Raw genomic sequence first — 27404 nt, forward strand, 5'->3', positions numbered from 1 at the left:
GCCTCCTCCTCTCTCTGTCCTTCCATTTCCCCCTCCGCCCGCCCCCCCCCCCCCCCAGTTCTCCTTTCAGATCCACGGGCATCCCAGGGAGAAAGTGTCTGCGTTAGCATTTTTAATAAAAAGCTGGCTGGGAAGGATAGCAGGGGGATGGGGGAGAAAAAGAAGTGAAGCAAAAAGCCAAGCCACAGATAGTAAAAGGTCGGCCCAAGTAGAAACCGCACCGGAGAGGCAGAGGCCTTAGAAGGAATACAAAGGCTGATCTAATGGGAGCTGTGAGCACCAACAGGCCAGTGGGAAATTGGTGGATCTATTGAACCGCACTTGAAGCTGGTCTTCCAAATGTTTGCTCATGTCGCCCTTTCCTCTCTCTTCCTGGTGCTAGCTGAGGTGCAGCCACTACTCCCCAAATCACAGCACACTGCATTCCTGCCTGCCCACTGGCTGGGGATGTGAGTTCTGGGCCAAGGAGGGGGCTTCAGCACTTTGGGGTGCTGGTTCCTTCTTACCGGTTATCTTTGGCCCAGGATACAGCACTCAGAGATCAAGGGCCGATGGAAAGACTCAGTTAACTTCAGTGGATGTTGAGTCAGGTCCATGTGGAGTCCCTTGGATTGCATTTCAGTGGGTGGGACGTCACACTAGAATGAGTTTGAATTGGCGAGTCACTGTCTCCTCCACGACCCTCATTTTAAATTAGCCAAGAAAATGGATTGTCAGTGTAGATTGTCAGCTCTTTGGGGTCAGGCGAAACAGGGATTTGGGGCTGGGGTTTCTGCCACTGGAGCTCCTCGGCTGAGCTTTTCAATACGCATGGCACAGGGGACAGGGCTGATGGCTCCTCGGGACCCTTGCTGCACCCTCCGACACCTCCAGGTGCCTCCTCCACAGGTAGCTGTGCAGGGCTCCTGAGCCCCGCGCTGCGAGTCTCCCTGTCTCCCTCACAGTGACTGCAGGAAGCCAAATCTGACGTTCCCATAACCACAGCGAAATGCTCTCTGCTACCTCAGCCTGCTGAGGAGCAGCAGCCATTTTCCCGCCCATCACCATCTCCTTCACGTCCTCCTCCTTTCCCCTCAGCACTTCTGCTGTGCGTTGGGGGGTAGTTTTCCGTGGTTTGGTGTGGATTTGGTGGGGTGGGTAGCCTAGCCCAGGATAATGCACCTTCCCCTGCCCACTGAGAAATCAACTCAAAATGGCTGCTCTTGTCCGTCCTTCTCTGGGCTGATGTTGACATTTTGACTCAAATAGATTTTTTTATTTCCCCTCAGACATTTTTCGATTTGAAACTGTTGGACGTTTTCGTTTTGTGTAAAATATTGAAATCTTGACATTGCAGGACATTGATTTTGAAATGTTTTCATGAAATCGAGGTTCCACTTTTTTTGACTCATGCTAATTCGCCCCGTGTGCTCCCATGTCGGCAGGGAAATTTGTGCTAAAACCTCAAGGCAGCTTCTGAGAGATTTTTGGCAGGAGCCTCTTCTGCTGCATGGGTCACCCCATCTTATAAACGGAGGAAAAGAGAAGTTCTATTTCTACTCCAGGCTAGAGAGCAGGCCCCAAATCCTTTCTTCATCTTGGGGGGTTAAATAAGGTGTGTTCTGTGGATGACTCTCAGAAGGTTCCCATAGAGCGCCTTCCTTTTCAGCCTGAACAGAATGATGGGGAGATAGTTTGTACCTGGACTACTCATTGTGCTTAGCTTCTGACTGGAAAATTAAGGGGAGGTAGCTGTATACACGCAGACCTCCCGACAGTCCCGGGGTTCATGGGACTGTCCTGCTTTGACCCCACCAACCCCCCTGTTCTGGGTGTAGTGGAACATTTCCCGCAGTCAGAGCCACCTGGGGAGGGGGTGGCGAAAGGGGCCCATGCCCCCCCCATTTAATGGACCCCCCCCAAAACCCAGTGGTGTTGTGACGTGGCTCATGGGGTTGCAGCGCCACTCGGGTTTGGCCCAGCTGTCCCTTTGTCTCAGTTTGTGGAGGAATGGATGGGTCAAACCTCAGTGGCGTGGTGTCCCATGCTGGCACTTGAAATGTTGGGAGGTATGTACACAGTTCAGCTCTTATGCTTGCCTTGTGCCACTTGCTGGGTGACAGCCTGAGAGGACTCCATTCCGAGTACACTGACCAGGCTCTGTATTAAACCAGCTATTTGCAAAGCTTAACGCAGAGCTTATCCAACTGCAGCTTAATATTCCTAGCCACCCGCAAACAGACTGACTGCTTGGGGCCTCCCCTCCTGGAAACCCACAGTCTTCCTTCCAGGTTCCCTGTGGGTAGCTACAATACTGTAGATGCTTCATTATCACTAGCATGTTCCTTGAACTCATTCCCCTGTCCATGCTGTAACCCCTTCACCCCATCCGGACTCTTGGGCTGGTAGGAGAGAAGAAGCCAGGACTTAAAGAATGAAGGGTAAAGGTTACTGCAGATAAAAAAATGTTCCTTGGAACAACCGAGCATAGAAAATGTGCACTGAGGTGGGACAGCAGGTTACGGCACCAGGCATTGCATAGGGGTGGAGACCCGGATTTTTTTTGCAAGTGCAGTCGGTTTGGGAGGTTCCCACCAAGCCCCAATTTTGAGCCATTGTCTCTATAGCTAGACGTGAATGGCAGTCGAGACTGCATTTGCAGGGAGTGCTGACGAGCAGAATTGAGGTGCATTGGCAGAGCTTTGAAGCAGCAGCTTGCCCAATAGCTGGCATACTTTGCTTCATGGCAGCCCTGCTAGTCCCTCACTTTCAGGTTTGCACCCGAATGCAGTGATTGATAGTGAAAGATGAGGTCATTTCGAGCACAGTTAATCCAGTTTGATCAGACACTGAACTGTTTCTGAGCAGCCCTTGTTTCTTTTGTGAGCTCTAAAGACCGTGCAACTGAAACACTTGCCAAGAGCAACAAAAATATAGCAGCAAGGAGCCGGCAGCAATCATGAAAGAGGGAAAGAGCGAGACGCTAAAGGGAAGAGAAAGAGGGAACGAAACAAAGCAGCAAAACTACAGGGGGAAAAGACAATGACTGAAAAGGTGAGAGAAGCACAGAGAGATGAAGTCCCCTCCATTACTTATTTCTGAAGCCAAAAGAAAAACAAAACCCAGCCAGGAAGGAGCCGTATTGAACATGTGTGGCATAGTCCAGGCAGCATTGACGAGGATGCCGCTTTAGAACCTGTGGGGTGCCCCTCCAGCTGCTGCTAAGCACCCAAGACAGGCTTCTCTATCCTCCTTAACCCCACCTCCCTCTACTCCTCATGTTCCAAGTCGGCGTTTTCCTTGCAGCACCTCCCAAGCCCTCTGCCAGGCCACAGTGCCACCACTTGATGCTCTCCTGTGTCTAGCAGCAGCCTTCTTGGAGAGACGCGCTGCTGCGCAAGCTGCCTAGAGCAGGCAGTACCTGATCTGGACTCCTCCCCTTGGTACTCAAGAGCATCGTCTTGTATAACGCATCACAGCTGCACTAGGGACAAGTGCAGGAGCAGGGATGGCAACCCACGTAAACAACCCCCTGATCCCACCCCACTGAATCACCAGGAGCTTTACAAGTGATGTAATGGAGCAGGATGCCCATTTGGCACTCAGTTGTGCCATGGGCTCTTCTGGGAGTGGCTCCACTGATCTCAGCGGTGTCGAACGCTGGCATGGCTGAGGATCTGGCCCCCGGCTTGGCCCTTGACTTACCCTGACCCTCCCTTATATAAAATGCCATGTCAGCGGGTAGAACATCACTTGGCAGCCCTCTCAGTCTGTGGGAGCATGGAGCTGATGGGCATGTTGCCAAGTGAGACAGCACAAGCTGTGTGGAAGGCTAAGAGCATCAAGAATAAAGATGGTTTGTTGATTAATGTATTCGCTAGGGTTGACATTTTCACAGGAACCTACGGGGGTATGATGCCCATAACCCACTGAAATTCCATGGGAGTTGAGCACTCACCCAATAGGCTCCTTCAAAAATCCCAGCCCGCCTAGTTATTTCAAATTATTAACTGCACTGGAGGGTGCTAAAACTTTTTGTTGCAGGGTTGGCCCCATCTTAATGGTGAGAGAGAATCACTTGGACCTTCTCCTTCCCTCCCAGTTGCAGGCGTGTGGACCCCGTTCACCATCCCACGGGATCCCTCTGGAAACTCCAGCAATTGCTTGCTTGGACAATCGGCATTAGAAAAATATTTACCAGTGTCACATGAACAACCACGTTATTCAGCCTTGGTTGGGAAATTCTGCACTGAAATACACAATGAGCCCCTGGACAGTGAATTACCTTTGTACTTCTTGAGTTGACCATACTTAGGCTTGGCAGAATTCTGTTTCTTTAAAAAAATAATTTTGATGGATAATATTGGTTTATTTTCAGCACTTTTTTCAGTTTTCATTGATTTAAAACATCTTCACAGTTGCACAAGATGTTTGGGGTTTACGCATTTTCCTTTTTGCATCCATTTCAATTTTCTCAGTTGCCAGAAATTATAGGGCTTGTCAGGCCATAGTTATTTAAGGAGAGACGATGTTGAGATTCAAGAAGTGAAAGCTTTATAGCCGTTAAAACACAAGTTGTCAGCATCACATATCAAAATATACAAAGTAAATATCCTTAAATCAAACTCTAATAAGTTCTCCAGCAGCATTTTCCTATCTGTAAATTTTGATTATTATCAATGGGAATTTTTTTGTTGATTTGTGTGTTTGTAGAGCTACAGTAAAGCTGTAATGCAGCCTCTTTGCCTGCTTATTCAGAACCTTTTGAAAAGCAGCACCTTGTTCAGTGATGTGTTGGTTTCCTCCCAAGGCATTATGGGAAGCTCTTAGCTGCTCTCCCGACATTTCTTGTCACATACAGCAGACAAGACAAGTTTTGGAGGAGTCCAATTTGCGGTCCGAGCTGCAGTGGAAATTCTTGCTGCAGCCCCCGTTGTCCTTGGAGCAATCCCAAACCGGTCCAAAGGAATCTAAGAGAACCTCCAGGCTATCAAAGGAGGAGGAAACCATCAGTTCTTCCCTGCAAGGAGAAGAAAAAGAGGGACACGGTGAAATAGACATTTACCAGCATTTACTGATGATAAACTAAGCCTTCCAGTTCTCCCCATCATCAGGGTCCATTGGCTGTGCAGCATGGGGAAGTTTGCAGTGCATCTGACCAGTCTGATCCTGGTCTGTGGCTAAACAGAGGAGTCCAGGCTCCAAGGCTGTCGATCCGGCACCTTTCACCAGCACTAAATTCACTGAGAGGGGAAAAAAAGCAATTCTTATAATGATTTCCCTGCCTGTGTCTATATGGAACAATACTGTGTCTCCCCTTTTGTTCGCCATCTGATGCACTCCTAAGAGACAAGAATAAAGCGCATCTGCAGGAGTATTGAAAGGCTCATAGACAGCAGTGTATTCAAGGTGTCTATGAGACATGCAAGAATGTACGTGTTTAGTTCTAAAGCTTGCTTTATTCGAGCCAGTCCAATCTGTGAGATGAATGGCATCCTCCAGTTCTCACCGACTTGACAAGAATCATATTGAATCCTGTTAGAGAAACTAGGCAGACGTACAATCCTGCAATCAGAAATTTTTTGTTGTTGCTAAAATAACTTCAGATTAGAAATTAAGGTGCTTGTGTAATAGAGCTGTAATTACCTGCAGAGAAAATTGCTAGGATTGTCTTCTGCATAGCAATAATTTAGCACCAATTGGAAAATATTCTCCTGCCTTTGTCACTCTGGGCTGCATTCAGAGAGACATGGTCTGAGTTCACCTCTCTCACTGGATGGTGTTCTCAGGGGGGTGGGCAAGGCGTGTGACCACTCTGGTATCTCTCCAAAGGCCATTGAAGTCAACTTGAGCTTCTTCTACCAGCATCTTAAAGGCAGATATACCACCATGGAGAAATCTACCACCAATAGGAGTCACCACCATGCTGCTGAGTCTCTTCAGTGCTGGCAGACAAGTGTTCCAAAGGCTGGGTTTATTTTGTGGGAAGTGGAGAAGATAGGTGGGCATCCATGGAGTACCCTGCAACAGGAGTTGACTGTGCTCCCTCTGTTCAGGTTGGTGATACTGGAAACCATCCATAGAGTTCTGCAGGTCTGGGAGCAGTGGGTTGGCCAGGCACTCCATCTTGTCCTTGGTACTGGTGGCGGTGCCATGTGTCATTAGTGACACATCACTACCCTGAGCATTTGACCATCAAGCCACATTCTCTACCAAGCAAGTTGGAGATTGAGCCCATCTTTCTGCCAAGGCCAGAATGCTCTTTGTGGCACATTTTTGATCAAGCCACTTTTAATACCCCAAACGAGAGTTCTTCTGCTACTTCCCTCAGGAGACTATTTCAGAATCTAAAAGAGCCTATTTCTTTATGTTCAGGCTAGCTTTTCCCTTTTTGTTTGCTTCTTTTAGCTGCTTCAGCTACTCTAAATAATTCTCCTTCATGCTTGTGTTACACCTGCTCTCAGTCTGTGTGCTGCTATCATGTTTTCCCTTATTGTCATTTAGCCAAGCTACACCTGACTAACTCTTTTTTAATTGTTCCTCCTAATCAGTCCCTCCCGTCCCTTATTATTTTTCCTGCTGTTCTCTGAATTCCTTCCAACTTGTCAATATCTTCCTGCCCAGAAATGGATGCACTATTCCAGGTGCAGTCATTCCACAGCTGTAAACTATGAAATCCCTTGATACTGATGCCTCTGTCAACTCAGCCCACTACTGCATGGGGCTGTTTGGGATTTTGACCCGACAGTGTCTCTCCAACTAAGATGGATGGCAACATATTTTAACTGGTGTTCTCTTTCAAGTATGCATCAGCGTGGATCCCATTTTAGGTGTGCATGCACCTGATGCGCGGGAGATCAGATATGTTTGAATAGTTCTGTCTCTTGGTGTCCTGCATGCTCCAAGTTTTCATGCAAGGGCATAGGAGTGGAGTAGGTGTGATGTACAGGTGTGTATGACTTGCAGCATTAGGCCACATATTGGCATTCACACATGTGGTGCCACTTGCCAGACTTTTCAGTCCCTCCAACTCTGGCTCAGGTCGGTTTGTTCCCGCAGCAAGACGATGACTAGACAAGAAGGTTTCAGTGCCTCGTGTGTCATTGCAAAGCTGGATTGGAGGTTGGATCTCACAGAAGTGTGGAGAGGGGTGTCCTCCTCAGTCCTTGCTTCAACAAGGACCCTGATCACGTATGTGTCAGGGACAGGCTGGGGAGCTCATTTGGACCATCTACAGACACAAGGGGCCTAGTCCCTAGACGACAGGGAGGTAGGTATGAATGTCCTGGAGCTCAGAGCCATCATACTATCTGTGTGGCTTTCCTGCCTGTCCTTTGGAACTTGATAGTGCAAAATGTCACAGCCAACATGGTATGATCAGAATGGGATAACTCTGATGGCCCTTCCCCAGGAGTCAGCGACAACCTGGCAGATTTCCTGAGCAGACCAACCCTGCATAGTCCTTGCACAGATTTGTGATAGGACTGATATCCTGCCATTGTGGACCCCCCACAATAGAGTTGTTTGCCATCAAGGACAACACCAAATCTAAGAACTTTTGCTCCAGGGCAGGACAGAACCCAGGATTGTTATTGGATTCTTTCCCTCTACAGTAGAGCAGAGGTTTGCTGTATGCCTTTCTGTTGCTTCCAGTGGTGATCGTCAAGATCTGGAGACAGGGCCATCGTCAGTCTTGTAGCCTTATGCTGGCTGAGGCAGTTCTGTCTGACAAAGCTGTTACAGACGTTGGTTCTGTCTCCGCTCCAGCTCCCAGCCACCTCCACCTGATCTCACAGCACTACAGCCCGATGCTCCATCCAAACCTGGAGTTGCAGCACCTGAAAGCACTGCTCTTGGCTGGTTCACTAGGGCTGATCCCTACAGGTCCAAGAAATCCTGGTTCACAGCAGGCAAATGTCTACCAGGAGGAGGCATTCCTCTAAATGGAAGAGGTTCTCGATATGGGCCATCCAGCATGGTGTGAACTTGGCTTAAACCATGATCCCTAACTACTTATTGCACTTAAAACAGGTTGGCTTTGTGTTCAGCTCTGTTAAAATCCACTAAGCTGTCCAAGACTGGGACTGTTCAGCTTGGAAAAGAGACAACTAAGGGGGGGATATGGTCGAGGTCTGTAAAATCATGAACGGTGTGAAGAAAGTGAATAGAGAAGTGTTATTTACCTCTTCACATAACACAAGAACCAGGGGTCACCCAATGAAATTAATAGGCTGCAGGTTTACAACAAACAAAAGGAAACACTTATTCACACAACGCTGAATCAGCCCGTGGAACTTGGTGCCAGGGGATGTTGTGAAAGCCAAGACTATAACTGGATTAAAAAAAGAATTAGATAAGTTCAAGGAGGACAGGTCCATCAGTGGCTATTAGCCAGGATGGTCATGGATGCAACTCCATGCCCTGGGAGTCCCTAAATCTCCACCTGTCAAAAGCTGGCACTGAACAACAGGATCACTCAAAATTGCCCTGTTCTGTTCTTTTCCTTTGAAGCATCTGGCACTTGTCACTGGCCATTCTTATGAGCTGAATGTCCCCTATGACATTCCATACAAGCAAGATGATACAGTGACCTCACCTGAAGTCCATTCTTAAGGTAAATGCAGAATTTCATCTGAACAAGATGATAAGCTGGCCTGTCTTTTTCCTGAAACCACAGCTGGTTCTAGGAGAAAAGAAACTATACACGCTGGGTGTGTCCAGGGCTTTGCTTTATTATATTGACATGACCAAACTGTTCAAGCTATCTCCCCATCTATGTGTAGCCATAGCCAGGTATTCTAGAGATCAGGCCATCCATTCACCGACGATATTACACTGTGTTGTCCATTGCATCTCATTGTGTTACCAGCTGACTGATGTGGCTTTCCCACTGAACACCAAGTCTCACTCCACCAGAGCTCTAGTATCAGTCTTCTGCTTCGGGAATGTGCTGATGTCAGAAATCTGCAGGGTGGCGTTATACCTTGGCGTTAGCAACTATGTCAGAGGTCAGGTTTGGGAGACCAGTATTTCCATCACTGTTTGACCAATGCAGCTGGTACTCCTCAGTCCCCACATCCAGGTGGGATGCTGCTCGCCTGTCATCCACAGCAGGATCCCCACTGACACATAATGGAAGAAGAATGGTTCCTTATCCTACAGGAACTGTGGTTCTTTGAGATGTGTATTCAGCGTGGCTACCACGACCCGCCCTCCATCACTGCTTTCGGAGTCCTCTCCTGCCAGGGGTTTGAATTGCAAGGATACTGAGGCAGGGCCACTCTGCCTTTTATGCCCTTATGTGAGAGCAGGAGGAGATGCAGGACATGTGCAAGTCAAATAATTCCGATTTTACGTGCATGAGCCATATGTGTGCCTACAAAGGGATCTCAGCTGTCTACAGCATTGGGAAGGACCACGCTTACTGTAGGGTAAGTAACCATTCTTTACTGAACTGTCTGATTTTTATGTTGCTTTTATAGCTTATCCAGAGTTTGACAGACCCAGCATTTGAGTCCTGTGGCCAGACTCAGACCTGGCTTTCTTGCATAGTTGCATAGACAGTGTTCATGGGGAAAACATTCACTCCTCCAGCCTCTCTAAAAACAGGCAGCGGAATACAGCTCCATTTTCCCCAAAGCTTTCCTAGACGGCTGCAGCCTCTGGGAAAACAAGCTGCGCAGTGCAGTTGGCGGACGTGTCTGACAAACTGAGCAGGAGATTCAATTAAAGCCACTTACTCTGTAACGGGAGCACCTTCCTCCATTGCTTACATGCTTTCTCTCCTCTGGGAGGCGACCATGTGTTACATCAGAGGAGACACTATGAGGGGATATGATGAGGCTAGTTTCTTCAGGAGTTTGCTACATGGTGCTAAAGCTTACATATGTGCTCGCTAAATTCAAGAAGAAGAGGGCAGCTAAGGTAATTAAACAAAGTCAGCAGGGCTCCAGGCAGGGGCAGGGGTTTGTCTGCTCAGCGCTGCTTGCAAAATCAGAACAGGATCAGCACTGGTCAGTACTGGGATGGGATACAGCCAAAAGAAACCCAGAATCCCGCAGGACGCCATGTTGTTGATGCAGTAGGTGGGACCCTCCCTGAGTGTTGGTGCCAAACCAATGCCCCAGGACGGTGGTAGGGGGCAGTGCGACAGAGGGCAGGGATTCGAGAAATCTCCGGATGTCATTTGGAAGTGGGAGTGTTTGCTCCATTGTCCTGGCCCAGGTCCTGTTTAGATCATTACCTCCTGCCTGACTGAATTCCTCCTTCAGATTCAATTAACTGAGCTAGTCTTCTTCACTTCCTGTCAGGGCTGGTGTTGGGTGGTGGCAAGTGGGGCAATTGTGCAGGGCCCCATGCCACGGGCCCCCCTACAAAGCTAAGTTACATCATCTCTGTAGAGTCACTGTGGGTAACTGTAATGCGAATATTAGTCATTTAATCGCTAAAAGTGAAAATAAATCACACGAAAGCAGAGGTTTTCAATCTGTGGGGCATGCCCCCCTATGGAGCGCAGAGGAACGTTCAGGGGTGGGGAACACAGGGATGCCAGGTGGCTCTGGCTTCAGCTGGGTGGGGCCCACTCCTTAGTTTCTGCCCTGCAGCAAGTCTAACATTGGCCCTGCTTCCTGTCCTAAATTGTTGCCTAGTGTTACTGTGCACTGCTAAACAGCAACCCTAGAAACAACTGCATTCCACTGACCAGCGAAGCAATCCCTGGGTGTATAGAGAGTGTAACTCTGGTCTCACACCAGCATAAACCCGGTGTGACTCTCCAGTGGGGTCACTTCTGATATTCACGGGTGTATGTGAGATCAGACCCAGGCCCCAAATCTGGTACGTGTGGTGCGATACAAACATCATTTTCTTTTTTCCTTCCAGGCCGTGGCCATATACAATATTCCAGCGTGGATTTGACTTGGTGCTGGGAGAGCAGCCTTCTGATAAGATCTTTAGGTAAGGCTTGGCTGCCCTGCCAGCCTCCCTGGTTACCTTAGCCCCCTGCCGCCAGCCAACCCCTCCCTGTGCCCTCTGGGCACAAACAGAACAATGGGCCTCAATCGGCCATCAATAAATGCATTCCCCAGTTCCCGTGGGTCATGGGACATCCTGTGTGGGTGTCGAACAGAGGGATCTGATCGGCCACGTCTGGGTTGAGCGGTGACCTGGGGTAACTGGTTGATGGGTCTCCTTCAGTACAAACACTAATGCAATGGAAGAAGCGAGCTATTACCGGGCTACCTGCACATATCTGCTGGCTGTGAAGGCAGCTGGGCTTTGAGAGAGAGAGGGGTGGGGAGGCGGTGCGCGCGCGCGTGCGCAAAGCTGCATGGCTGCTCCTGTGCTATTCTCGGCCACATTTGCTGTCCTTTCCATGCCCCCGTTTGCGTGGTGGCGGCTCTGGTGCATTCTTCCTCCTGCTTCCCCACTGTGTGTTTGCACCGGTGTTGATTCACCTGTCCTCATGATCTCCCATTTTCCCCGCCCTTAGCCCGGTTTCCCCTCTCTGCCCACTGGAGGTGTGACGTGGTGCTCTCGATGGGAATGAGTCATTTCCACTCTCCATTTACAGCGGACTAAGGGCCAGACCTCGAGGCCATTACCTGGTTTAGATTTTACTCAGGCAAAGCTCTGACAGAAGTTGAGTAGAGCCTCACTAATGCCCAGGGGTGAAAGTAACTTACAGACTAACCAGTACTGCCGAAGTCCTGAGGGGGGCGTGGCCTCATCCGGAAGAGGCGTGGCCTCAACCGGAAGAGGCGGGGCCTCTCCAAATTTAAAGGCCCTGGGGCACTGGCTGTGGCTGGGAACCCCAGCGCCTTTAAATCAACCTGGGGCTCCCAGCTCAGAGGTGTCTGGGAGCCCCCGGGGCTCCGGGCAAAATTAAAGGGCCCGGGGCTCCGGCTGCCACGGAGCTCCGGGCCCTTTAAATCCCCACTGCAGCTCCAGCTGCTGGAGCTGCGAGCGGGATTTAAAGGGCCCGAAGCTCCCGCGGCTGTGGGGAACCCCAAGCCTTGCCGGGGTGGGGCCGGGATTTAAAGGGCCCAGAGCTCCTGCCGCTGCGGTGAGCTCTGAGCCCTTTAAATCCATCCCCAGCCCAGCTGCCGGAGCTGCGGGCGGGATTTAAAGGGCTCTGGACTGCCCGCAGCCGTGGGAGCTCTGAGCCCTTTAAATCCCGGCCCTAGCCTGGCCGCCGGAGCCGTGGGCAGGATTTAAAGGGCTCTGGGCTGCCCGCAGCCATGGGAGCTCTGAGCCCTTTAAATCCCGGCCCCAGCCCGGCCACCGGAGCTGCGGGCAGGATTTAAAGGGCTCTGGGCTCCCTGCTGCGGCGGGGAGCCCAGAGCCCTTTAAATGCCTGCCGCGGAAGCCGGTGCGGTCCAGCACGGTGTACTGGCTCTTGCCAGTACGCCGTACCGGACCGTACCGGCTTACTTTCACCTCTGCTAATGCCTCAGGATTTGGGCTGAGGACTGGGTGAAGACCTCAGCTTGTGTCCTACTACAGAGCAGGCCCCTAGGTTCTGCATGGTCTCAAAGAGAGCCTAATTTCTCTTCCCTGCCCCCTCCAATCCCTTCTGGAGGCATCAATGAGTTAATGAATCAGTGAGTGCTTCCGGGGATGGGAGAGGGAAGACAGGAAGGGGGAAGAGGCAAAGAAGGTGGGGAATGCCTAGCTTCCTGTATTGGGTGAAGTGGAAAACCAAGGTCCTGAGCACTTGGAAGTGGCAGCATTTCTGATGCCTGGGTGTCAGGAGACTTAGGTTCTATTTCCAACTCAGCCACGGAATTACTCTATGACTGCTGTCAAATCACTTATCTGCAGTGTGCCTCGGTTTCCTCATTGGCGAGAAGGGAATAATAATACAGAAATTTGTAAAGCACCTGGAATTAAAAAAAAAAACCCATTGGCTCTATTTCTCCTTTTCTGCTCCTCCTCTCTCCACCCCTTTCTTTCTCATGCGTCTCTTCAGAGGGGGAGAGAGGTTTATAAACTCTGAGCTAGTGTGTACTGATGAGCCAGCCTGTAGGCTGGTGTGCTTGGAGCATTAGCGATGGTGCAAGGCAATTATATCGTGTGCGTGCACTCCGGCAGAATCAGAGGTGCCCGAGACTGCTGGGACCTCATTAGTTGAGCACTTAGGTCCCCAAGGACCCAGCATGATGCCTCTGAACTCCCTGAATATTCATCGATCCGGGCTACGGTGCTCTCGGCAACTCCCTGTGCTGTTGCGTTGCTGGCTTGCCACTGGGAGCAGGCATGGAGTGCGGCAGTTTGTTTCCACCGTGGGCATCAGGGAGGCATGGTATACACACCGAGCTCCAGTTCCCGCTCACAGTGCTGCGTCCCCGCCTCTCCCCACCCCGCATCACCCTGTCTGGGGCTGGGAACAGGGTTACAGCATTCTCTGTGCTCTGCTGGTGCACGCGAGCTGCTCTTGGCTAGTGGGTTTTGCCTGCCTGCTGGAGTCTGGCTTTTATTCTCAGTGGGTCTGCAGCTTCCCTGCATTCTGGTTACCTGGCAAGCTTGGATGCTCTCCCCCATCATCTCCCACTGGTGGGTGAGTTAACCGCCCTCTGATTTTCCAGGTGCTACTAACTCCACCCAGCCACTTGCGGGCAGTGTCAGTAGAGAGGCTATGGGCAGAATGGGCTGTGCAGGCTGACCCTGCTGCTCAGCCTGGAGGTGATCTAGCCGGGGCAGATTGGAGTCATGTTCATGGGATGGGGGTGGGGCGCACTGCCAGGGCTCCACTTGTTCTGGGAAGAGCAGAGGATGTCAGCTTCCAGGCCTGGTAATGCAGCACCTTTAACATCAGTCAATGGGGAAAGAAAGAAAGCGACGAGGCTATTTCTCTGTGGCGGCTGGAGCCGTGACTAGCTCAGTGGCTCCTGATGAAGGCCCCTGATTGGCTGCGCACAGTCCCACTGCCTCCTCCCCCTGGGGAAACATACAAATTGCCATTCAGGATGCCACTCTGACAGGGCCAGCACCAACTTTGTCACAGGCCGAATCCTACAGCGGGCAGTGATGGGATAAGCTGCCCCAGGATGCCCATCAGTTGGAGATTGGCCTAGGCCCTGGGATCGGAGGTTCTAGCCCAGAGACAGAGAGCGCCTCCTTTGGAGAAGGCTGGTATGTCTGTAGTGAATGAAAGCAGCATCTGAGTGCTCGCAGGGAGGGGGAGAGAGGAAAGAGACCTCTTCCCCTTTGCACCGCAGTGACTAGCATGTTGCTCACGTGGGGCCAGTGTTCATACTCCTTGTTCATGCCTGCCCATTTCTACTGCCTCTGAGCGGGGAGCCTGCTGGAAGGCCCTGCTCTGACACCCACCCAGACAAATGCAGAGCTTGCAAACGAGTGAATGAATAAATGAATAACCTCTCGCTGCATCCCTCAGCTCCCTACCTGTGCCCTGACTACCTTGACTGCGGTAGTTGTCAGGAAGAGGGACTCATCTGCCTAGGAGCCGCGGCTGCTATGCTGGGAGGCAGGGCGATAGCTTTGAGTGTGCTTCCCACTCCCAGTGACAGGGGGCGCCTCTCCTCCAGGGAGCGCTGCAGCTGCTGTGTTCCCGCTCTGAGGGGGCTGTGGCAGACTGCCTGTCCCTTCCCCATGGTCGCACTGGGGGCGATTTGCAGTCCCCCACTACACTCTCTACATTTCAGCAGTGTGTGGAGGCCAGGCCCCCTGCATGCCTGGTGCTGTGCAAACACAGCCGTTCCAGCCCCCGAAAACATGACTTACCACCTAGCCAGTTAAAAGAAGCCCCATTGTACCAATGGGGAGTTGGGACACACAGAGAGTAAAGCTGGGGTTTTCAAAGGAGCCAGTCTCCCAGCTTCAGCGGAAAGTGGTGTCCTCTAATTCCCAGCCTTAGTGGTTCAACCAGAGTCACCCAAGAAATCTGGCAGAGCCAGGAAATGGTCCCACATCCTCCATGTCCCCATGCATTGCCCAAACTGCAAGGCCAGTCTTCCTCCCTTACCCACAGCCCCATTTGTCTTCTCCTCCTCCCATTCCCTGCCCCATGGAACCTTTCTCCCTCTATAGCCATGCTGCCCCCTGCACTTTGCAGGTGCTACAGTCAGACTCTGTAGCAAAACTTTACTGAAGGCATCTAGGCTGGCTTGGGGGCTAGGAAGGATGATTGAGTAGGGCATATGACAGGTGCTCCAAATACCTGGGTTCCATTCCTGAATCAACCACAGACTTCCTAGGCGACCTGGGGCAAGTCACTTAATCAACCTTGTGCCTGAGTTTCCCACCCATCAAGTGGAGATGGTAGCACTTCCCTATCTCCTGAGGGGGTCTGAGGACAAATACATTAAAGATTGTGAGGTGCTGGATACTATAGGAATGGGGGCCGTGACTAGACACCCAAAGCCATCTGAGTACCTCAGCATCTCCTTCCCTCCCATGGGCTGGCTCAGGAGCTGTCTGTGCTTTGGTTGTATAATGACCTGGTCATGGGAGTGGAGGGGCTCTTCACGGGACACTTATCCACAATTCTCTTCCAGGAGGTGGGGGAGGCACGGGCCCTGTGCCATCCTCCCTATCCAGTTGCTGTGGCAGTCGGACCTCGCTTCCTACATGTGCCCCTCCCCTTGTCCCCCTGTGTGGCTCGAACTCAGGTGGGCGCTGTTTTCCTTCCCTAGTGAACGGTTCTAACCCTGTCCGGCAGGTTCACCTACACCCTGGGGGAAGGGATGTGGCTGCCACTGAGTAAGAGCTTTGTGATCCCGCCGGCCGAACTGGCCATCAACCCCTCAGCCAAGTGCAAAACGGATATGACGGTGATGGAGGATGCGGTGGAGGTCAGGTGAGTGTGTTTGTGGAGCTGGAGGCACGGGAAGTCCAGAGGGCCACTCCAGTATTGGGGGAGGAGGATCGCACTCACAAGGCAGGCTCTGAAGTTGGAGGAACCATAGAGCTAACCCCAGCTTCTGTATTGTTACAGTCCTTCAGTGCTGTGGCATTTGGTGTCTTTCTGGTGGATGTTCATTCAGATGTAGATGGGACATCAGGATATAGAGCAGGGGTAGGCAACCTATGGCACGTGTGCCGCCTTCGGCACGCGAGCAGATTTTCAGTGGCACTCACACTGCCTGGGTCCGGGGGACTCTGCATTTTAATTTAATTTTAAATGAAGCTTCTTAAACATTTTATAAACCTTATTTACTTTACATACAATAGTTTAGTTATATATTATAGACTTAGAGAAAGAGACCTTCTAAAAACATTAAAATATATTACTGGCATGCAAAACCTTAAATTAGAATGAATAAATGAAGACTCGGCACACCACTTGTGAAAGGTTGCCGACCCCTGATATAGAGCTTGACCCACTGCCCAGTGAAGTCCCATGAGAGTTTCTCCTCTGACTCCAATGGGCTTTGCATGAAAATCTCACTGTGTACACTGGGCAACCCTTCAGGTGCACATTTCCTGCACAGAGTTTAGTACAACATTCACCTTGTGCCTTTTGCGTGCCATGGTCCTCAGCCTGCTTAGAGCCATGCCTTCAAAGACATCTCAGCTGTTCCCAGTAGATTAAGTCATTCAGAAAGTACCTGTTGGGTCTTACCAGTGTCAGCTCACAGGACTAAAGCTAACCAGCTACATAAAGACTTAGAGTCCTCACTACTGAGTGGTGGGGATCCTCTGAGTCACATTTCCACAATAGCAGGTGGGCCTCTGCCAGCATTTGCACATAAAGTTATTACCACCGTGCGCACAGCATGCACTGTCCATGTACAAATGGATAGTGTACAAATGGATAGTGAGGTGTCCAGCCAACCAGTGCGTGTGTTTAGTCTAATATGCACTTGGGATCAGTACAGTTTTGTACAAAAATATGACCACACGACTGGGTACCACTGTAGGTGCAAATGTGTATTGGTGGATGTGTGAATATGTCTGTACTCACTAGCACTTTAGATTGAAATGGAGTTAAATATATTTATGCTCTAGGAGCTGACTTTCGTATTGTCCCTTTCCCCTCCTCCTTGCAGGGAAGAACTGATGACTTCCTCCTCCTTTGATAGCCTGGAGGTTCTCTTAGACTCCTTTGGACCGGTTCGGGATTGCTCCAAGGACAACGGGGGCTGCAGCAAGAATTTCCGCTGCATCTCGGACCGCAAATTGGACTCCTCCGGTTGTGTGGTGCGTGCGTCCTGGGGGTCAGAGCCCAAAACTTGTCTTGTCTGTTGTATGTGATAAGAAATGTGTGAGAGAGCAGCTAAGAGCTTCCCACAATACGTTGGGAGGAATCAAACAAACACGTCACTTAACAAGGTCCTGTTTTTCAGGAGGTTCTCTACAGCTTTACTGTAGCTCTCCCAGCAGCATCTAACTTATTCATCGATAGCTTCTCCCAGCTTCTACCTACCCACATTTCTGCAGCCGAAGACAATGAGGCAGCCCCGAGGGGGCTCTGAGCCATGAGTTCTGCTAACACCACCAAATTAACGAGGATAAAAGTTACCTAGGGAGCATCAGCCCTCTCTATACGCAGATGTTCCCGCCCCTCCTTTCCCTGTAGAAGCCTCAGAGTCCCATAGACTCAGGTGTGTTGGCTTGTTTCTGAATCCTGGAACTTGGTCATTCTCTTCCTTAACCCGAGTCTCAGCTAAGAGGAGCTGCGGTTGGCACCATTGTACCAGCTGCTGCAGATTGTCCCTTGCCATGTATTGCCGTTCTGGTGTTCTTGGGTCATGGCTGTCAGGAGATGTCATCTGCAGGCCTGGCTTAGCGAAAAGCGGTTGGTCCCAATTGCTGCACGTGTTGCAATGATTCAGATCATTTAGGTCATTGTCTCCCAACCAAGAGAGCAGGCTCCATTGCGGGGTGGGGGAAGATTAGTCCAGGGATGGGACACAAGACCATAGGGATTCAGGGAGTACGTGTGCTCCCAGCGAGCCATCCGCCCGCTCCAGAGGCCAGCTGTGAAGCTGCTGAGCATGTCTCATCATTCACGCTCTTCCCCAGTCGTGCCGCACCTGCAGTGCTCCAGGAGACACTCTCTGCCGGAGACGGCAGGAGCGTAGCTGGGGGGTTCAAGGGAAGCAGCTGCTTCCCCTCAGCAAATTTTTCAAAAGCGGCACCTGCCGGGTTGGCGCTGGGCTCCTGCAGGCGGGGGAGGCGGGCAGCACGGCCGGACTCCGGAGGAGCCATTGAGGGGGGTGGCAGGCGCGGCCGGAAGAGCGAAGGGGCCGGCTCCTCGGCCATCGCGCCCCACACTTAGCGCGGCCCCAACTTCGCCGCGGCCGCCTCCTGCGGCAGCTCAGGGCTCGGTGGCCGAGCGCTCCGCAGCTGGCAAGATCCCCTCTCCCCAGCAGCTTCCTGCTTCCCTCGGCCCGGGCAGCCCAGCATTAGCAAGGGGCGGGGTATTGCTAATGCTGGGCTGCCTGGGCCGAGGGAAGCAGGAAGCTGCCGGGGAGAGGGGATCTCGCCAGCTGCTGCCCACCCCACTGCTCCGCTCCCCCCAGCGCCCAGGAGAAGCGAGCAGTGCCCGCCCGCCACCCCTTCCCCGCGCTCAGCCCCCCCCCCGGACCGAGCCCCTCTGAGGGGGAGCGCAGCGTAGCCGGAGGAGCCAAGGGGGGGGGTGGGGAGAGCGCAGCACGGCTGGAGGAGCCAGCCAAGGGGGGGGGGCAGCGGAGCAGCCGGTGGAGGAGCCAAGGGGGGGGCGCCTTTTTTATGTTTGCTCCCCCTGCACTTAGAACCTGGCTACCCCACTGGGAGACGGGTGTGCTAATGGGCTCTGGAGGTGGAACGCTCCTCACCCCAAGACCGTGTAAACTTCTGACAGCAGCAGCATAACCCCTGCAGGGCACAGAGTGAGTGAGAGGCTGCCAGAGCTAGCAAAGCAAAGGCCAAGAGACAAAGAAAACAGCGAGCAGAGGCATAGGAACAACCCAGAAATTGAAGGTCCCCTGGGGCTTAATTCTCAGAGGTGCCGAGCCCCTGCAGCTCCCATTGACCTCAGAGGGAGCACATGGCCTATGGCTTGCCGGCCACTTGTTAAACAACTCAAGCAGTGGGTGCTTCCACCACTTCCCTTGGGAACTTCTTCCACAGCCTGATCCATCTTCATTGCTCTTCTACTGACATTCCCCTTTGCTCACTGCTTAGAGTTACAGCCCCTTGAACCACCCTGCACAGCAGCACAGGCTGGAGATGGCTGAAAGGAACCAGGCAGGAGTGACACATAAAGGGGAACTTCAGGGCCGTAGGGGGTTGAGATCACACAGTATGTGACTGAAGGTGGGGGGTGCAAAGGCAGGGCTACCTGTACAAAGCGGCTTCCCGCACTCTACAACATTCCCTCTCCTTGGAGTCTGATTCTACCACACATCCAGTGAGGAACACGGTACTCTGCAAACAAACCCAATGAAATCAGTGGGACCAATTGTGGCGTAAATTGCAACTCCATCTAAGTGAGAGGGGCAGAATCAGACCCTTTGCCTTTACACCTTGCAAGTACCAGACCTCTCACGCCTCAGTCATTGTGAAGCCAAGCTGGACATATCTAGGTTTTGAAGTCAGGTTGCACTGCATGGTTGCCACCCATCAGGCCTTGTCCTTTCATTGTAACATCATAACCCTGTGCTTTCTGCATCGTGACATCGTTACATGAGTGCCACACATTATACTGCAGCATATTGCCATGCTAAATCAGGCCAGGACCCATCTAGCCCAGTGCCGTGTCTCTGAGAGTGGCCAGTGTCAGCTGCTGCAGAGGAACGATGCATTTCAATAGACTCCTACAAGCCAAGATGTTAATGTCCTACAATTGCAGAACCCATCCTCTCCACAGAAACCAGACCAGGTAGCAATCCCTGGTGGCTGCTCATCCCAGGAGAGGTGGGGATGCAACTTCCAGGATAACCAGGGCCCAAATTTGTGGTGACTTTCTGGGTGAGAGAGAGAAGCGGGAGACACTGCAGACACATTCGTTTGCCTCATTCCTTGAGTGAAGGAGTCAGCTTTAATCCTTCACCCTGAAGAGGCAGGACACATGCTAGTGAGCAGGATAGCGACTGCACAGAAGACAAGTGCACTTTGCTCTGGGAAGAGACCTGGTGAAGTCACCTAGTGGCCACCCAGGCGACTGTTCCCCTCTGCCCCACATTCTGGTGATCCGCTCAGGGAGCTGTAGAGAGCCTCGTGATGCCGAATTTCTGGTGAGAGGAAATAGTTTCTATGGGGCAAGAGGTACTTGTAACCAAGTGGGCTTTCAGAATGTTGCGCCGTGTGAAATAGGAACAGGCGTCTTCATTGTATTGGACCAGCTTCAGAACGAGTTGATTCAAAGCCTGACCGAAGTGAATTAAAACCAGTAAAAACTCTTCCCTCTCTAACCTGCTTCTGTCAGGCCTTGCTGGTTACCAAGGAGTCAAATCAATCAGGAGCATCCAGTTCCCCACACCACTGGAGAGCACATCTGGCTGAACAGCTGCAGAGCCAGAGAGCAGGGGAGGATGGGTGCTGGGCTGGATCCCCAGTTGTGCCATTTGCCTGTTTGCCGTCATCCTGAACAGCTGGGTTCGCACAGCGAGACATAGCTTCATAAAACTGCCTGAAGTGCCCTCACGTCCCAGCGCTCCAGCTGGTGCAGAGGGGAGGCGGGATTGGGCCAGGAGGGAAGTCTAGCAAGCCTGCAGGGTGCCATTTGTTTTGGAAATTGTTCGCTGACACTCACGCTGCAATGTGCATCCTGTTGTGTGATCTTCAGTCAGGGTCAGAGGAAGGGAAAAACATGTAGAAGTGGCAGCCTGCTGTGAGCTCATCGCCCTGTGGCTGCTGTGCCTTGCTGGCAGAATCCCGGCGAGGGGGAGGGGAGAAAAGTATGTGTGTTTGCGGGGGGTGCTGGTGGAGAGGCCTCTAGCACTTCGTTCTTTGCTTCAAGGAGTCTTTAAGGGGCTTCCGCGCTTGGGGAGAACTTTCAGGTGCGCTCTCCGTTGGGTGAAGCCCTTTCTCCTTCTTGAAGTTACATTAGCCCAAGCACTGCAGTGCACAGACTGCAAACCCCTGGGACGGCTCAGCCCACAATTCGTCCAGTTCGTTTTGTGCACCTCACACATGATGGGCAGCGCCCCTTGCCACTCCCTTCATTCTTCCCCCACATGGATCTGCTCTTCCCCCAAGTCCTGTCCTGCAGCATCCCCGGTGCTGGACTGCTACATAACTTGGCCAATGCACCTCAATCCCAGTCTGCAGCTTCCCTGTTATTCTAATCCTAGAGCTTTACACAGCTCTGCCAATGCAGCCTACAGCCCTCCACCCCCACTATTCCAGTCCTGGGCCCCTACGCGGCTCTGTCAATGCACCTCAGCCTTGACTCACAGCCCCTCCTGCTCTTCCAATCCTGGACCTACCTCTACATAGCTCTGCCAATGCAGCTCGGTCCTGGCCTGCAGCCCCCCTGCTAGTCTAATCCTAGAGCTCTACACAGCTCTGCCAATGCAGCTCGGTCCTGGCCTGCAGCCCCCTGCTAGTCTAATCCTAGCGCTCTACACAGCTCTGCCAATGCAGCTCGGTCCTGGCCTGCAGCCCCCTGCTAGTCTAATCCTAGAGGTCTACACAGCTCTGCCAATGCAGCTCAGTCCTGACCTGCCGCCCCCTCCCCACTGTTCCATTCCAAATGTGTGGCGTCCAACTGAGTCTTTTGATGAAAATTGGCAGCAAGTGATGCACAGATGGGAGCTGCAAACAGGTTTGTTATTGTAAGCTTAATGTTGCCTTCTTAGAATACAGCCAGTGGAGGTGAGAACATCAGGCATAGAGTTCAGATGCTGTTTCCTGACTATATGCTAACAACTGAGCAAAAGCTCGTTTTGGTCCCTGTATTCAGAACCTGGTTAATCTTTGTCATTCTGTCATGCCAGTGCCCAGCAGGTCTCAGCCCTATGAAGGATGGCACCGGCTGCTATGACCGCCACGTTGGGGTGGACTGTTCGGATGGGTTCAATGGTGGCTGCGAGCAGTTGTGTCTCCAGCAGATGGTGCCTCTGCTGGAAGATCCCTCTCTGTACAATATCCTCATGTTCTGTGGGTGAGTGACCTGGCCCATTCCATCCTCATCTAGGAGACAGTTGGGCAGGGATATGGGGGAACCTTACATGGCCATATTAGCACCCAGGGCAGGAAAGGAATGTACTGCGTGATGTCTTGAGCTGGGTCAGGGATAGCCATGCAATGCAGCTCCTTGGGCACTCAGCTTTTCTAGTGTTGCCCAACTGCATGTGGGTGCACGTGTGTATGTGTGTGCATGCAAATGCAGGTTGGGCGGGGGCGGGTCTTACCTCTTACACAGACAGCTGCATAACACGAGGAAGAGATCCCGCATTGTGGAGATGCACCAGAGCGCCCTGCCTCCTCCTTCCCAGACGGGCATGTATGTTAGCAAGAGAAACCACTCCCCCCCCCCACCCTCCCCGCCTACCTCAGGGCACTGGATATGCCTTTGTCAGGAGGGCAGCCAGGTGCAAGTTTGAGTGTACGCCACCAGCTATGAAATCAGAGCAGTATTTCCCTTTGGGATTGTCTGTGCTGTAACCTCTTGGTAAGCAAACGGAACGGCTCTGTGTTTGCTAAGGAGACAGATCCGCCCAGTGCTTGGGAGGAAATGGAGCACAGGCTGGGTACTGGGAATACTTTCCTGACAGTCTGAGCTATCGGGTCATGGAATGGTCTGTCAATGAGAACAGTGGAAGTGCTATCACCTAAGCCATTTAGAACCGGACCGAACAAGGCACTGGAGCGAACAGTCTTCCATTCATGCCTTGAAGATGATCAGGTGACTATATCTGTTCTGGGAGCCGTCCACCACTAGTGGTTATAACTCAATGGCTCCTATGCTCCACTGGGGTTGTTCCTTGCGTTGAGGTCCCTCCCCTCCTCCACCACTGGATGTATTGGCTCAGTCCCCAGGTGTAATGGCTTGTGCTGGGTTTCCCCCCATGGCAGGTGCATTGAGGATTACAAACTTGGAGTGGATGGGCGGTCATGCCAGCTGATCTCAGAATCCTGCCCAAAGGGAGGTGACTGCGGGGAGAGCCGGGAGCTGCCCATGAATCAGACTCTGTTTGGGGAAATATTCTACGGGTACAACAACCACTCCAGGGAGGTTGCAGCTGGACAAGTGCTGAAAGGAACCTTCAGGTGAATACCGTGTCCTCGCCTTTCATCAGGCAGGCGCTATCACTGTGCTTGTCTGGAACCTGCCACGCCCCTAGGAAGTCACGGTCTGTAACAGTCCCAGGTCCATAGCTGCTTGTTTCTGTACAGTTAAGGGTTTTTTCAAGGAAATGGGGGATACAGGAAAAGGAGCTAACTGAGGGCTCATGGGTTTGCTTTGCTGTTCATCTTTGCTGTTTACAGTTGCTGCTTTAAACGCAGCCCGGGTTGGGTGCGGTTGAAAGCCCATCCTATCTGATGGCTCTTCTGTGTTGCAGTGAGTTGTTGGCCACAATCCAGTTCTTAATGGCCAAGTCCCAGGTCGTCGAGGTCTTTAGGCACCTAACAGCTAATACCTTTGAGGCCAAGATCACAAACCCACCAGCCAGTGTTTTGCAGGAAGCTAGGGCTTAAATAGACACAGGAGACTGGACAGTAGGTTAAGCGGAGGTGAATTGACAATGCAGTGTGTGGTGGGGAGGTTGAGCTTCCACTGATCGTGCAACGCTTGTTCTCTTTCTGATAGCAGAGGGCCCTTTAATGCAGCAGACAAAGGCATAATGAGAGCCAGTGGCTGGAACCTGAAGCTAGACAAATTCAGGGTGGATAAGGTGCATGTTTTTAACTACTGGAGGTGGTGGATTTCTGTCACTTCAGGTCTTTAATCAAGATTGCGTGTCTTGATAAAAGAGAAGCTCTAACCATGCCAGAAGTTCAGGGTTTGATGTGGGGATCACTGAAACGCTGTGGTCTGTGCTGTGTAGGAGAGCAGGCTAGATGAGCACAAATGTCCCCCCGGCCTTAAAACCTGTGCCTGTATTGCTAGACCTCGTTCTCCTGGGCTGCTAATCCGGCCACTTTAATTACAGACACGCACACAAGTGTTAACTCTCTGGAATTTGCAGGCAGAACAACTTTGCCCGGGGCTTGGAGCAGCAGCTTCCAGATGGCCTGGTGGTGGCCACTGTCCCGCTGGAGAACCAGTGCCAGGAGCAGATCTCTGAGCCCACACCCGACCCAGGCTTTCTGACTGGTGAGTGATTCCAGCCACGCTTTGGCTCTTCTTCTCCCAGACTCTGTTTGTGGAAGGCTGGAGAGAGTTCTTAGCGCCTGGAAAACAGGGCAGAGGGAGGGAACCTTTCACTGCCTGGCTTCAGCAAATAAAGACCTCCCCGGCCCATCAAAAGTCAGACAAGGCCCAAGCCTGGGAGACCTCAGATACCCTGGCTGCTCCTACTGACCTGTGGGCGCCCTTGGCACATGCCCTTTCCCTCAGCTACCTTCTGGAGGATCACCACATGATCACTGGCTGACTAGCCAAAGGTCCCATCCAGCTGCCTGGCATGGCAGGATAGCTCCCTGAGTGCTAGGAGGCACTCATTGTTAGCTATTGTTCATATTGAAGTGTCACCTACTGTCCCAATCAGGATCAGAGCCCCCAACAAACACATTGCCCCAAAGAGCTTACAGTGTAAATAGACACGGGAAGCTACGGCACAAAGAGGTAAAGTGACTTTCCTCAGGCTGCCCAAGAGCTCAGTGGCCAAACCAGGACTAGAACCCAGGTCTTTTGAGTTCTAGTCCACTTCCCCAAGGGGAGTCCCATAGATCTCCAACACTGAGTCAAGCCTCATTCTGTCTGACCTGTATATCCACACAGTAATAAAGACCCCTCAGGTCAAATGCTGCCCTCACTTACGCTACTGAACTCAAACTGCGCTTCCCTTTTCAGCCCTGCTGGCTCCAGGGTGGTTACACAGGTGTAACCAAGGCCACGCCATTACACAAGCAGTTTTGTAATTGGAACTTAGTTAACAATTCTGTTGATGAGGCACAAGCTGGAAAATAATCCAATTCATTCTCCAGAGCTGGGCTGGCTCTTCACAGCTGACAGTGGTAAAAAGCAGTAAAACCTTGTATTTTTCACTGAAGTCAGCAGATCCCAGCATCATTCTGAATACACACGGGGGGACAGAGGTGCTGAGTAAGAAGGGACCAGTTTTGCATAACCACTTTTCAGAGGAGAACCACACATTCAAGTTGTCAGTAACAGCGAGCAGTGAAGTAAGAGGAATTTCAAGACCCAGGAATGTCCCTCTTTCCATTTATTAGCGCTTGGAAAATGCGGCTTTACTCTCCTTGCACAATACAGCTGTTTAAAGCCTTGGAAGAACCCTTGACATGGGATAGTTTGTACCGTGGTTTGCTTGTTCACCACCCTCTCGGTGCTATTATCTCATATTGCATAAGCAATAAACGCAGCAAGGTTGCTAACCAAGTGGGTGGTAGGATATAGTGTATCCTTTTTGGGTACTGTAATGGATTGACTGGTCCATCTGTCATCAGTCCCCTACGTTGGTTGGACCCATGGACTGTAGGGTGACTATATCGCCCACTACTGTCCTCAGCCTATAAAGAATAAGCCCTGATAGCTAAGGGCAATTCTTCTTTAGTTGGAAGGATGGAGGCCTGTCTTTTTGGAGCAGAATGTCTTGCCCCAGGCACATGGTGCTTAACTAATGACCAGTCTTGGGTGTAAAATTGGCTGCCCTGGATTTATGACGTTAGTCACCAGAAGTGACGGTCAGATGAAGTACTGCCTACTGTCATGTGACCCATATGTTGCTGGAGATTTAAAGCTGACTATGACTGTTTCGAAACTACCAGAAAATGCAACATGCCAAGAAAGGGTGTTCAGGAAGCACGACATTTATAAGAAATCCATAGTCGCTGCTCAGCCGGAGGGGTGCTTTCTCACTCCTGCCCAGGGCCGGCTCCAGGCACCAGCGCAGCAAGCAGGTGCTTGGGGCGGGCAACGGAAAGGGGCAGCACGTCCGGCTCTTCGGTGGCAATTCGGCAGCGGGTCCCTCTAGGAGGGAAGGACCTGCCGCCGAATTGCTGCCGAAGAATGAAGCGGCAACGGTAGAGCTGCCGCCGAAGTGCCGCCGATCGTGGCTTTTTTTTTTTTTCCGCTGTTTGGGGCGGCAAAAATGCTGGAGCCGGCCCTGCTCCTGCCTCACTGCACTACCTGCTATTCCAGCCCTGAACTGCATACACAGCCCTGCCACGCCACCTAAACCTTGGCCAGAAGAACCTTTTGTTTTTCCAGTTCTGGGCTCCCTCCCCAGCTCTGCTGCCTCCCCTCAGTTCTGACCTTCCATACCCCACGTTATCCCAGTTTGTGCTGTCTAATGAGTCAACCCTGCTAGTTATGTCACATGGTCATATGGTTTTAATATATTCATTTGAGTGGGCGCAGACATCCATTAGGTGCTAGCCGGAGGCTCACCAAACATATCCCGGCAGCAGCACCTCAAATCCAGAGGTAAATGTGCATTTGTTCCCTGTCACCACTCACCCTGGTAATTAGCTCTTCTCCAGTTTTGGATGGGGCACCATGGAACATGTTGCCCACGCTCTGAAGTTAACATGCATGAGTCCCACCAGGGGCACTCCAAGGAATTTGGAAGGAGCTGGTGGATTGAAATCCAGAGTTAGGAATCTCAGTGTAACTCTGGGAGGTAAGAGCTATGGCTGGAGTTTTCCAGGGCACCTAAGGAAGTCAGCTGCCTCGTTTGGGTTTGGGTGCCTGCGTTTCCTTTGAGAAGCCCAGCCCAGCCGCAGATCAGAAAGAGCCAGTTGGAAGGCAGAACATCTTTTAACTTGATTGAAATGGGTGAGAGTTTATATGAAGGCTTTGTTCATGTTTTGACATTTGTTTACTGGCCCCTGTTAAATGAGACTGTAGAGGCAGGCAGCAGGAATGGAATTGTTTCATTGGTGGATGAGTGTTCCCGAGCATACGGCTCGAAAATGGAGTCTCTTGGCGGTACCAAAGAGTCTGCATCCCGGCAGCAGGGGCTGTGCTTGGCAGCACCATCTGAAAGCTGGAGATCTTCACCATTAGGCAAAAAAGTTCCTTCTTGGTCCACTCAGACAGCTGCTCACCTTGGACAGCTAGAGTCAGCGACCCTCATTAGAGCACTTGCGTAATTGCAGATGTTACTGTTGGTTCTAACATTCTCCAGCTCCTTTTTCTTTTCTTTTTTTTTTTTATGGCGTAAATGGCACCCCCTTTCTTAGCCCCCATGATCCTGTTATTCCCTGCTGTCTCTGGCTGGGGCGCTGATCATCCCGCGGCCGTGCTTCCTTCTGAATTGGAACCGCTGCTGCCCCGTTCCTAGTACTGGGCAGCATTATGAAACACAGTCAGGAAACTCCGAGTGAGTTTTGCTGTTGCCAGCGAC

At 51.7% G+C, this 27404-nt stretch overlaps 1 protein-coding gene across 3 annotated transcripts in view; it reads left to right on the forward strand.

Moving 5' to 3' along the window:
• Positions 1-27404, forward strand: part of ASTN1 (astrotactin 1) — a 239211-nt gene that overhangs the window by 167678 nt on the left and 44129 nt on the right. For all 3 annotated transcript variants that reach the window (XM_042851231.2, XM_005304215.5, XM_005304216.5), the window contains exons 9-14: positions 10861-10935; positions 15662-15799; positions 16992-17142; positions 21867-22033; positions 22948-23142; positions 24063-24190. In XM_042851231.2, the coding sequence (XP_042707165.1) occupies positions 10861-10935; positions 15662-15799; positions 16992-17142; positions 21867-22033; positions 22948-23142; positions 24063-24190 (854 nt within the window). The remainder of the gene's footprint in view (positions 1-10860; positions 10936-15661; positions 15800-16991; positions 17143-21866; positions 22034-22947; positions 23143-24062; positions 24191-27404) is intronic.

This window comes from Chrysemys picta, chromosome 8 (assembly GCF_011386835.1).
Source record: "Chrysemys picta bellii isolate R12L10 chromosome 8, ASM1138683v2, whole genome shotgun sequence".
NCBI lineage: Eukaryota > Metazoa > Chordata > Testudines > Emydidae > Chrysemys > Chrysemys picta.